The following is a 12567-nucleotide window of genomic DNA, read 5'->3' as shown; positions in this document are numbered from 1 at the left end:
ATCTTACTTTTTTTCAACTTCTTTATTATTCATATTCAAATAAATATTCAACTTGATTTTGATCTCCTGTTCTATTCGTAGCAACCCAACCTTTATCTAACATCCAGTAACATTCTTTTATTAACTAAACTTACTGGGTTTGGTTTCCATTGACCTCTTGGTAGAAATTGTAGATGCTAAGTGGGGCTCACATGAAATAAGAGGTAAAATTTCCATTACCTTCCATGAAGTCAAGATTTTTACCAAGTTAATATAACTTTCTGTGACAGTCTGGTATGAGCACTGAAATGTTACACTTATGCCTCTGAAATGCATGCTCCTCTTCCATTAACATAATTCAGTTAAATGGATGGCATATCAAAATCTAAAGGATGGAATCCCTACTGGCAAAACTCTCAAGATTTTCCACTGTGAGCCTATTTCCCATGTAGCTCTTGAGTAATGGGCATTAAATGAAGTCTACTGGAAACAATGGAAAATACCCAGTAAATTCAAGAGTTTTGGATCATGCCGTGTAAAAATTTTTTTTACAAAAATATCTGTGTGGAGACAGAACGGAGAAAGGAAAAGCAACAGACTGCTAACATCATACTAACATATGAGTAATCATGACCCCCCCCAACAGCAGTGTCAGATCGTAACAACCTTACTTAGTACGGTTTCTGTAAGAAGGTGTAGGTTGAAGAACTTTATATTCCACTTTCAGTGGCTTAGTACAAAAGGAAGAGTATGGCCCAAGGAAACAGATGGAAAAACATTTCTGACAGCTTAAGTGCAGTTAATTATTTGTAGGCGAAGCATTCTGCTATCAGCATTGATTTGCTGTATTTGAAACTGAAAAGTCATAGCAGCAACAATTTTATTCAACATTGCTGCAATTACCTAATATAAATAGGATGGGCAGAAGCACAGAGCAACACCTTGCCAACAGGGCTGCCTTCTCATCCCTTCCAGGCAGCTACAGGTCAGCACACTGTGTAGCTGCTCTTTGGTAAGCAGCTCATTCAGCTCTCATCCTCCCACAGTTTTTTCTATCTCCTACCTTTTTCCTTTAAGCAGATTATTCTTTTTCTTTTTTTTTTTTTTTAATATTATATGTCTGGAAACATTTCACAAGCTAGGTATCACCATTCTGACTTTACAGAAGGTGCAAATGAGGAAAATAAATACTCATTTAAGCATGTGCTCATTGCACACCTGTTCAGAGGAGAAAAGGGAGATGAAATTTTTCTTATGATTTTTGTGGGATCTATCTGTGTCACTAAAGCATGTAAACCAAGCAAACTGCTGCTCCTCGGTAATGACATTTACTCTTTCCAGGAAAAGAAACAGGAAGTAGCAGGCTTGGGGAGGAACTCTCTAGCTTCCACCAACCCAAAAGGAGAAACGGGAGACAAAAGAAAGAGCACAGATTATTTCTCCCTTATAAGTGCGTCAAGGGGAAGAGACTGACTTTTGACCAAAGCTCACAGTATTTTTTCTGTTCTTCATCAACAGCTATGCAGTTCTTTACCTGCCTTGCTTTGGTCAATGTGTTCTTACCTTGTGTTTAGCCAGATACATGGTGAGAGATTGAGGGCAGCAGGTATCTTGTATCCCTCATACTCCCTTCCTCTATTTGGGCTTCTTCTCTTACAATAAATACAACTGGCAAGTCTAACAGAGAAAATGACAGATCTGGTCTTGATAACATCCACTACACATGAGTACAATTCTTCAGAGGACAGACCACACAGCCACATCAGAGAGAAACTCAGGATAAGTTTCTGGACTTTTTACAGTAATCATACGCTTCTTGTTATATAACAACAGAGCTATTTGACTTTGGAAAAAAAAAAAAGTTGGTTTTTATTGCACCCTTTGGCAAATCCAGGGAGACAATTCTGTCATTGTAAGAAAATTACTAATTTGAACACCAGTACGAACATGGTATCGAAATCCTCCTGCCTCTGCAGCAGCACCACCACATAATGATTTAGCGCTGGACTGCAGCCAAGTGGTGTCATTCTGTTGGAGTAACCCAGCAAAATACTGCAACCCATCTGGGTAACACCACAGAGCAAGGAACATGCTGAGGGCTGTATCTTGTTCTGCTGTCTGTGAGGTCCACAGCTTCTTGATACTGCTGGACATTTTAAAAGGTCTCATTACTCTTGAGTTCTGGGTTGGAGATACCTGCCTTATATTAAACTTCCTCCAATTAATGCTTTGGCCAGTTTCATAAATTATTTCTGCTCAGGAGAAGCTTCACCAAATTCAATGAAAGGGGAAGTATCCTCACATTAAACAATTTTTCCATTGACTTTAATATTTTTCTTGAAGAGAAACAAAATGCTATTAAGAGAGGTGGGATTGCTTTTTTTGAATAAGGCTTATTGGAAAGAACTAAGAACATCAGCTTTCATTGTCCATTCATAGTAAGGACTAGTTAGGGTAAGATAACTCTCCGGAATACTCTGAACACCTGTGATCATCCACTCTTATTAATTTGACCAGAAAAACAACAGAGAAATCCTTTAAAGAAGATATGGAGAACGGAGGGAGAGCTTTTCAATGGGAACATGGAAGAAGAGGCAGCTCACTCTTAACAGAATGGAGGCCGAAAAGGTCTGCTCTCTCTATATATCAGTCTCTTCAACAGCATGACAGAAAGTGCATTCAGGCTAGTGGTGGCTCAAAAGCAGGTAGAATAAATTACCCAAGAATAAATTTATGCTGGAAATACAGAAAAACTTTCTAGTACCAGAGCAGTCAGATCCTGGAAATGCTTGCTCATAGCAGTAGTGGGCTCAAACAAACTGTTCTGCTTTCAAGTGGAGTTTGGTAAGTATATTGATGACGTTGCCTGAAATAGAGAACCTGTTTTAAATGACCTCACATGTCCATTCAAGCATTATGTCCTTTGAAGTCACCTGAAGCTACATTCAGAAGTACGTAAGTGCCTCTTGTGCAAAGTCAAGAATTCAATGCCAACGCCAGTTAAAAAAAACTCACAGAGCTTCTACACAGCCTTGTAGGCAAACAATTGACCTGCTAGCAGTCTAGCTCACGCCTGAATCTCGGGATTTGAAAAGTCTGTGTTTTCAGGCAAGACGCTATCATGTTTTCACCACTCCAACCTCACAAAAAATATCCAGGCCTTTTGATGAAACAGACTTTAAAGCACATATCTGGAACACGGTAAGTCTGAATTAATTTATTTCCACCTCCTATGCATCCTGGGAGATATATGGAAAGATTCAGTCAGCTAGTCAGAGTTGAGAATTTTATGAGGTAGCAAGATATCTAGAAGTTACTCACTGTGACTTGTTCTTGTGATTCTAGTTCCTATACTTTGGTAGAACTAGATGCTTTAGTTAGGATGTAAAGAAGGAATTCATCTGACAATCATCAGCTTTTTATGGGTTGTGCATTAATTATACCATGGCAGCAGAGCTTTATCAGTTCTGTAATGACCCAGTGAAGTTTCTTAGCTCAAGCACATTCCAAATGAATACATCTATACTGCTTGCAGGGTCAGTGGGATTTCAAGAGCAATTTAGCCACTTCCATAGTCTGGGCAATACAAAGTAATGAACCATCGGAGTTCAAATTAGCTTCTGAAGTAACCTGATTTGGCAGTCTTGTTGTGTGCTTCCGGAACCAGGAATGCTACCCTGTAAGGAGTTAAAACTACATCTGGTAAGACGCATTAGCTATGTCTGTACTTGCAAAATAAAGAATGTCAGGACTTCGGATAACTTCATCATCTACATATTGTTAGAATGACCCCAGTGTAGATTTCATGCGGGCCAGCTAGCACTCTTCCAAGCCACAACCAGGCACGATTTGGGAGTTGGCATAGTCCAAGAGCAGACAGCTTGCATGCAGCAACTGTGCTTTGCAGGCTAAAAGGATTTATTTTTGTTAATGTAGCCAGATTAAACCAGAAAGAGTCTTGGCAGTACACATTCAGTAACTCCAGCTCAGTTTGGACCTTGCAGACATGAGATGGCTCCATTCAGCCATTGCTTCTGCACCATACTCTGAAGCAGGGTATTTTAGCATAGAGTCAGTGCTGAATGTGAGACTGCATCTCTCCTGCTGAAGTCCTGTGCCCAAAATAAAAAGTCCTCCGAGTCTGGTACAGGAACAATCTATTGGCTCTCAACAGCTAGATCAAATTTGGCAAGGTCAGTAACGAGCTAGTGCTAACAAAGCCAGCTGTAACCAAGCTGGGGTACAGAGAGGCCTATCTACACTGTTCTGTGCAACATCTCTGGTAGCAACATACCTTATTAGCTCATTCACAATGCAAGATCCAAGTGGTCTCTGTGCATTGCACTGGTGTTAAGTCTTGATCTTACAGGCTACCCAGAGCACCAGTGGCTGCACCGCAATAGCTTAGTGACTTTGAGGGAACCAACCCCGGTCCACCAGGTTCAGCACTGAAATACATTTAGCAGCAGTTCTGGACACTTAATGCCTTTGACCTGTCAATCAAAGAGATTAACCTAAAATATAAATAGATTGTGAGTATTTATGTAATGTGTATTTCTATATACATATAAAGATATACAGCCCATATATATGAATTTCAATGAGAATTATATGATAAAATTTAAAAACTTGTAAATTATAAAACCCCAAACATTTTTCAATACAAACTTCATACATGACAAAAACATTTTGTATATTTGTTTCAAATTAAATTTGACAGCAGAAATAAAGCTGCAACACAGAATAACAGACCATGATTAGTTGGTCCAGTACTTTGTTATCCAGCATTGTGATGAATATAATACCTATGTTACAATCCTCCTTAATATATGTAAGCTTTTACCTTTTATTTTTTTCTTTTCCTCTTTTTCAGTCAGAGTAACCCTATTCTGTTATGTGCTTGGCATGATTAGGTCAAACCCAATGCATTTATACACATCACTATGTTATTGGTGCATCACAGCTGAAGTACAGAAATATACTGGATGTTCACCTACAGGAACAGCATATCACTAGAACAGAACACTGCAACTGCAAACGCTCTTGTTATTGTTGTTATGGGTGGAAAAAAAAAACACCACTGAAGCAATTTTCAGAATATGTTGTATAGCTGTTCTTTCTAAGATGATCTTGCCGTCCAGAACAGTCATTAAGAAAGGAAATTTTGCTCCCTGGAAGACAGTACGGACTATAGTTTATAATGAATCCACTAAACCAAGCAGCATTATTCCTGGAGAGGTGAATAGTTGTGTTACCTGGCCCACCTTGTTGCATGGGAGTTTTTTGTGTGTGTGTGTTGAAAGTCATTTACTGCAACAGATTGAGAAACAGGAGATAAACACAGTTAACGCAGCTGTTCTCCCATGGTATTCTGCTTCTTCTTGCCGAGTCTCTTTCATGTACTCTACTTCTTGGGTTCAAAGTTTTCCTCTTTGCTTTTTTTTTTTTTTTTTTTTTTTTTAAAACTCATGCATCACTTGGCTCACTCATCCTCACACCTCCAGCCTTTGTTGTTTTCGGCCTTTAACGATGATCTTTCAGTTAAGAGCTCACCAAAGTGTAGATCATGCTGAATGTAAAAGAAAGACATAATATGAAAGTATCCTTTTGAAGCATACAGAGCACTTTGATTTTTATAAACCTTTACTGTCTGTTCCTCAGGTCTGACTGTAATGGCCTGTGCTTTCCTTTGCGTTCTTTCTCTCTAAAGCATCTTAATTATGGTGTATTCAAGATGGGTATCAAAAAGCACTCAAGAAATAACAAATTCATTATCGACATCCTACTGCACCACAAGCTGTGTTTGAGCTTATTAAAGTGCAGTCTGATATCTGAATTTGAACAGCGTAGAAACAAAACCATTTTGCTTTAGTGCATTTGATTTTTAAAACTTCAACCAGCAACTCTCAGCAGGGCAGGCAAGGTTTCCCCGTGAAACTGCATTATTTTGTTTCCTCTGGAAAAAACTCCAGCAGTAGAAGAAACATAAAATACAGACACCAGCTGGAATGAATCCATACATATTAAATGCAGTTCTGAACAGCAAAGAAATCTTAGTACATTGCCATGGCTGCATTTTACTGCATTTCTAATTCTGACAATACCCAGGAAAGCATAGCAAAATTGAATGTAATTAATACTATTTTATTTAGCACCAGGCAGTGGATTTGGATTATGGCCACATTTTAGAATGAAGCAAGCAGGGCTCAGAGGAAGCTGCACAAAGCAGAGTCCCAGCAGAAAAGACCACACTACATAGCTGACTTTGACAGAGTCTTTTACCCAACACAAAAACACGGGGTCAAAAATGCTTCTCTCTTCAGCCATGCCTTGCCATCTCTCCTTGCGCTACTAACAGAGCTTATCTAGCTTAACTGCCGTTCTTTCCACTCCCAGTCCCATGAAGAGGACTGGTGGGCAAAGGCACTCAGCCCAAACCCACAAAGCTACTGGATGTTGAACTCCTCCTCAGGTTCTCATGCCCCATCCATCTTAACATGAGCTAGCCACCTACCAGCTTCTGTTTCTTCTACCCTTCTACTTTCTCCTGCTTATGTATGCAGACACAGGTACATATGCATGCACATGTGGACAGAAAACTTTGTTCTCAATAGTATTTACAAGTAATACTGAGAAACAACAACCTGCAGCAAAAGCTCCTCAAGATATGGGGAACAACAGAACAGATAACGGGCCAGTAATCAAAGGAGAAATAAGATTTATTTTCTTCCATCATCATACAAACCTGCCTTATAGAGGGATTACTGCATGCAAGACTGGCTTGAAGAGGCACTCTATGCAAATACATTATGGAAGAAGTAGAAGGAAGGCATCATAAAACAACACCTCTGTTTGAAGTGCAGTAACCCTTGTTGTCAAGTAGTTTTATGGTGTGATTACAGGGATGACTAAAAGCACAGGGATCCTGCCAAGGCATGATCCTCACATATTCTTGCTCTGGGCATTTGTGACTGAGCACTAAGGACATCTGACAGGGGCAGGTGGGACGACACACAACTGGGGTGCACATCTTCAAGAATGTACTTAAATTAGGAGTCTGGACCACACACAGGCTTACCCTGTCATGAAAGGCAGTCTGTAGGAATGACTACAGGCATAGTGCACCCCATATTTCTACCCACCATTTACCTACCCATTTACTTATCTTGAGCATCACTACACCAGCAGATGTATTTTTCTTATGATTCTCTTGAATCATAAGACCATTATAATTTTTATTTGATGTAATGCCATTATTATAACATTTGTTATTTCACCCATCCTAAGAGACTATGCAGAGGAGCAAAATTTTTTTCCTTTGGTTGGCTCTGGGGTTTGGCTCAGATCTTAGGTAAATGCTTAGTATTTTGTACTGAGGTGTCAGCAGATATAAGCATATGCTGTGGTAAGTGGGCATGCTTCCCTGAATCAAGATCCGAAGCAAGTTTTATAAAAACTAAGGAAAAAGGCAAACTGGTTCCAGTCATTCCTAAATAAATTTCACATGTCAAATGAAAAGCAGCTACTATTTCCTTAGTGAAACGACCAGACTTACCAGTACAGATAGTAGAAGAATGAAAGGAGATAGAAAGCTAGCTTACACCAGGCCTCTTTTTGACAGTAACTCAAGGTATCTGCATTCATGACTGCAGGTGGATCATATGCTAGCTCTGAACTATCTGCTGGGCAACGAAAATACCTGAAAGAGCAGGAGAAGACACCTGGAATGACTCTCTAATATTTTGTATTAAATATGTGCAGATACACATCTTCCTGATCACCAGCTCAGAAGACAACCATCTTCCATGATACAGGAGGAATTTTCCTCTCTTTTTCAAGCCTCTATTTCTGGACACTGTTAAAATCAGGATGCTAGTCTAAGACCATTCTTCTAGAACAAAGCAATTAATTAATGCAGACTTTCTGTGTTCTATTTATTCTTTAGATTAAAATGTTCCCTCTTCTTATATAGTTATTTCTGGCTCTCTAATAACTTACATATTGTGCGTGACAATATGCAGTGGTTTGTGATTACAGAATGAAGGAGGGATTACTGGGCTCGAACTGCATCTACACAACTGATTTCAGACATTTTGAAAGGTGACTGTCTCAACCAACTGATAGTTAAGTTCCTCCAACTCTGAAAAGGTAAAAAGTCAATATGAAGTAATATAAGAGCTGGCTGACCAATGTTTTCTACATGTAGCACTGCTCAGAAAATTACCATCCAAATAATTATAATTGGAAAATCTTTTTTCTTCTTACATAGGAGAAGTTTCTAATTATTCTCAGCAGTGACTGGAGGTATGAGAAAATCCTGACAAAAGAACTTTTTTGGCAAAGAAGCTTCTGCCTCAGTTACTTTGCAATAAAAACAAAAGCAAAGCAAAAAAGAAATCCTCAACAAAATTAATGAACTGCTTTAAGATCAGCACAAATCAGGTAAAATACTTATTTCTGTTGCTTTGAAATAGTAATGTAAACACTGAAGATTGCTGGGATTGCTTATAGATAGATAAATAGATAGACATATATATAACATAGATATAAAACCCTCAAACACATAACCAGCAGCAAACCTTGAAAGTATATGTTCTCATAGTAACTTTTCCTTCCTCCCTTCCAATATTAGTCACATCCACTTAGTCTCTAATAACATTACAAGTTCTTTTACAGGGACCACAGGTGAAACCTTGCTTTATTATCTTCATTGGCATGAAGATATTACAGTATCTTCCCATGGTTTTGTACAGAACTTCACACAACGAACCCAAACCTGTCTGTGGTTAAGCAGAAATTATGGAGAGCATGTGGAAAATAATTGAAAAAAAGACAATCAAAAGTTCTCTCCAAAGGTTGATATCATTATTTAGAGTTTGATCATTTCCACCTTGGACATAAAATACAATTTTTTAAATTTGTTTTTTAAAAACCTCTTAAGTCAGTACTATTGTCACACTTTTGTTGTTAACTCTTAGTAAAACAGCACCATAAAATATTATTATTTTTATTACACCCAACCAACAGGGAGAAAAGCATCTGTAGCTTTATTTAGCTTTCTAGCAACTATACTGGCACTAACTTCTGAATAATACACTTTATCGTATGACTGCATTACTACCAAGCTTTTGCAGAAAATAGTGCAAAAACCCTACTACTTTTTAGTTCCTGGTGCAGATAATGGTTTTGCCTTCTTTACAGATTTTTTCTTTAAGCTATTTTGCACAGGAGATTTCTGCTACCATATGGATCTTTGTAACAAAAAGAGACCCTGACAGACAAAAATAATCTGTGCTTTTACAAACATTGTGGAAATGCAAAACTAGTGAGGACTCCAGACTGACAGCCACAAAACCTGATGTCTCTTGGTTATCTTCAGAAGCAACAGAAGGATGATCTTCCACTAGAATGCAGAGGAAGATGCAGCAGCAGCAGCTGCTGCACTGCCTGTCCAGAAAACATTAATGCTGCTCAACAGCAGGTCTTTCATTATCAACTCTGAAAGCACCTTAGTGAATATAAACACATAGCAGAGATCCAGAGTGGAAACACTCCCCACTTTTTCATATGGGCAGGGTGAAGACAACAGCTCTTCTTCTACTGCAATTCCTACTCCAAGAGTTTCTAAGAGAGACTCCGCTTGCAGAAAGAAATTCTCCACTGTACAGGAAGAAAAACTTATTTTATATTGAAAACAAACAAACGAAAAAAAAAGAGCATAAAGCTGACAAAGAAGATGAGAAGCAAAATTCTGTCAGCCTGCCCAGTCTCTATTTCACAGCTCCAATGGAAAGGTTTCCTGGCTAGGGCTGAATGAATAGGTCCAAGATCTTTCAGATATGAACTGCCTTACAACTCCCTATCTGTGAAGTACTTAGAGCCTCACCAAGTTCCAATTTCAGTCCAGCCTATTTAATTCTCAAGTTTTCATTCAGTTGTGGTGAGTGCATCCTGACATCCTTCAGGATATTTAAGTTAGTAACTGAAAGCCAAGTTTATATTATTATGTGTTTACCCATCCTAAATGTTCATGAAATATATTTACTTTTCCTCTGGAAACATAAGTTTCAGCTGCTTCTAGGTAAAAGATACTAGGCAAAAGATATTCAGTCATACTCCTGTCACTGCACTTCATAATTCATCCAACCTGCATGTGTGCTCAGTTGGCAAATAAGGCTAACAAGCAGTCAGTATATAAAAGATAGGCTTACCTCCAGAAGTGATAAAAAAGCAAAGGAACATTTAATCCCAGTGTTAGCCACTCCTGAGCACACAAAAACATTATGCAGAAAAGACTATGGATAGAGTACTCTGGCAACACCAGCTGAAAAGAAAGGAACAGAAATAATATATGTCAGTAAAACACCCCTTTGATTTTCGTCACCTAAACAGTTTTTCAGAAAACAAACCATCTCTGCAAGCCTCTTGTGTGTTTATGTCTGTCCCTAGACATACCTCGTTGATAGAAGGCTTGGCTATGACCAGTGAACACAGAACGCAGTGCCAGGTTTGTTCAGGTTCTAACCATGGCTGTAGTCCAGGGGCTTGTTGAGAGGCATGGGACAAATCACTTACTGTCTTACTGCTGCTCCAGATTTCTGTCTACAAAACAAAACTGTCTCCCTCACAGAAGCACTGAGATTAAACAAATGTCTGTAAAAGACTTCTTAAAGAACTGTTTCGTTACTCATGCATTCAGAAAGGAAATAAAACTATACCTAAAGCTTCACCTCTATACTGGAGGAGCATCCTTGGAAAAATAAAAGGCTGCTTCTCTCATTTTGATATGTTATGTACACCCTAAAGAGATAAAAATCCATTATTAAGTCAGTGTTGCACGCTAAAACCCACCAAGACAGGAAACTCACTTCCTCAGTAAATCTATGGCTCCCCACACTACTTGTTTCAGACCCAAGATGATTCTATTAAAAAAGAAAGTGAGTGGGCAGCTGGCAGAAGCAGAAATTTATGTGATGTTGATTCAGAGAAGTTATTTCTAAAGGCATTTTGCTTTTTTCACTGTTTCCCCATTTCTTAGCTGGTTTTCTTTTCTTGTTTCCTTCCAGTTTTTCCAATGACTTCTTGGAAATCTCTCTTTCTAAAGTCAGTCATAGAAGAGACTAATTTCCAGTAGTACATATTTCTCAAAGCTAGACAATCCCATACATGGTTCTTCTGCATCCCTTGCTGCATCTTGGAGCTACATCAACCAAAGTTAAATCACAAAAAGCATTTGAAAGGCTTCTTTTGATATAAGTTCATTTTCATCTGTCAAATAAATTAAGTGAACCCTATTTTTTCAAAACAATGTAGAATCTACTATACAGCTACTCCCAACGCCTACCTACTCCCATACAGCTGTGCTGCAATCAATTCTGTCTTCTTAGTTCTAGAGGTCTTTCCACCTAATGCACACCGTATTTTTTAACTTTCATTTAACTGTTTCAGGTGGTGAAGTTAACACATTTGGATATCTTTGTCTACGCCTTCAACTTAAACATTCTCAAAAGCTTATCTTATGTGGATTACAAATCATAATACAATTACATAGTTCAGATTCCAGATGGTAGTTATTTATCATTGCTGGTTTGGTGGGGTTTTTTTTCATTTTTAGAATGTGATTTACAACATGACTATAACCTTTCCCCAAAGAATGATTCATCTTCATCAAAAATTGCAGAGAAGAAAGGTCTTCCTGATGTACATCTACCCACAAAACACTACCACACTTAAAAGCATATTACATTCATTATCACATATTTGATTTCTGATTCCAACACAATCCACGGACTTAGCAAGAACACAACCCTAGTGCCTCATCAGTAGGCTGGCTGGTAATAACGGGGAAGGAACGTCATAGTGAAAATTTATGCAAAGCTTAAAAACCAAACAAGAAAATCTGCTGTGAAGCTAGAAAGGAAACAAAGGAAGCAGTGGACTCTTGGAAACAGTCACTCTCAGTCACAGTTTCTGGTGTAAATTAAATCTAACTATGCTTTTGATAGAACAACAGATGTGTCATTTATGTCTCTTCACCCTTTTCTTGGAGTGACATTTTCCTGTGGACATAAAAAAAAGGATCAGTGCTGATCACAGTTTCTAAAGAGAATTCAAGCAAAGAAGCAAACAAAGCCCAGCCTGCAAAGACAATTATAGTTTATATTCAGGCGATTTACTTAAGAGACCAAATCTAAAAGGAGGTGAGAGAATTGAAAGCATAAAGTGTAGAAAGGCACTAACAGCAAGGCTTGTGAGGAAAAGTAAACTCAATAACTAAATAACTAAAAGACAACACTGCTTCAGCTCTTGGGTGCAAGAATCATCCTGCAGTTTGACACAATGTCCTCTGAAACCAATGGAAACTTTCCATCAATTTTAGCAAACATGGGATCTAGCTCCTGGAGAGAAGGAAGGTGGCTGTGAAACAAGCAATTCTTCTTGTTCCTGCTGAGGTAGTCAACTGCAATAGTAACTTCTGCCATACAGAAGGCTGTGCAATAGGAATTAAACTAGCATCTTTAATTCATTCCCAGGAGAGCATACGAAGCTGTCAGATGGTAGACACATTAGGATACAAACAGTATACTT

General features: G+C 38.5%; 1 protein-coding gene across 1 annotated transcript in view; it reads right to left on the bottom strand.

The window, feature by feature from the left end:
* Positions 1-5444: 5444 nt before the first annotated feature.
* The window catches only part of CNIH3 (cornichon family AMPA receptor auxiliary protein 3), a 46528-nt gene continuing 39405 nt past the window's right edge, over positions 5445-12567 (bottom strand). Inside the window, exons 4-6 of the mRNA XM_037404984.1 lie at positions 10191-10303; positions 7535-7678; positions 5445-5548 (exon numbers count right to left, since the gene is read on the bottom strand). Coding sequence (XP_037260881.1) covers positions 5521-5548; positions 7535-7678; positions 10191-10303 — 285 coding nt within the window. The 3' untranslated portion in view covers positions 5445-5520. The remainder of the gene's footprint in view (positions 5549-7534; positions 7679-10190; positions 10304-12567) is intronic.

The sequence above is a fragment of the Falco rusticolus genome, chromosome 12 (assembly GCF_015220075.1).
Source record: "Falco rusticolus isolate bFalRus1 chromosome 12, bFalRus1.pri, whole genome shotgun sequence".
Lineage (NCBI taxonomy): Eukaryota > Metazoa > Chordata > Aves > Falconiformes > Falconidae > Falco > Falco rusticolus.
This window is presented reverse-complemented; position numbering and strand designations above follow the sequence as displayed.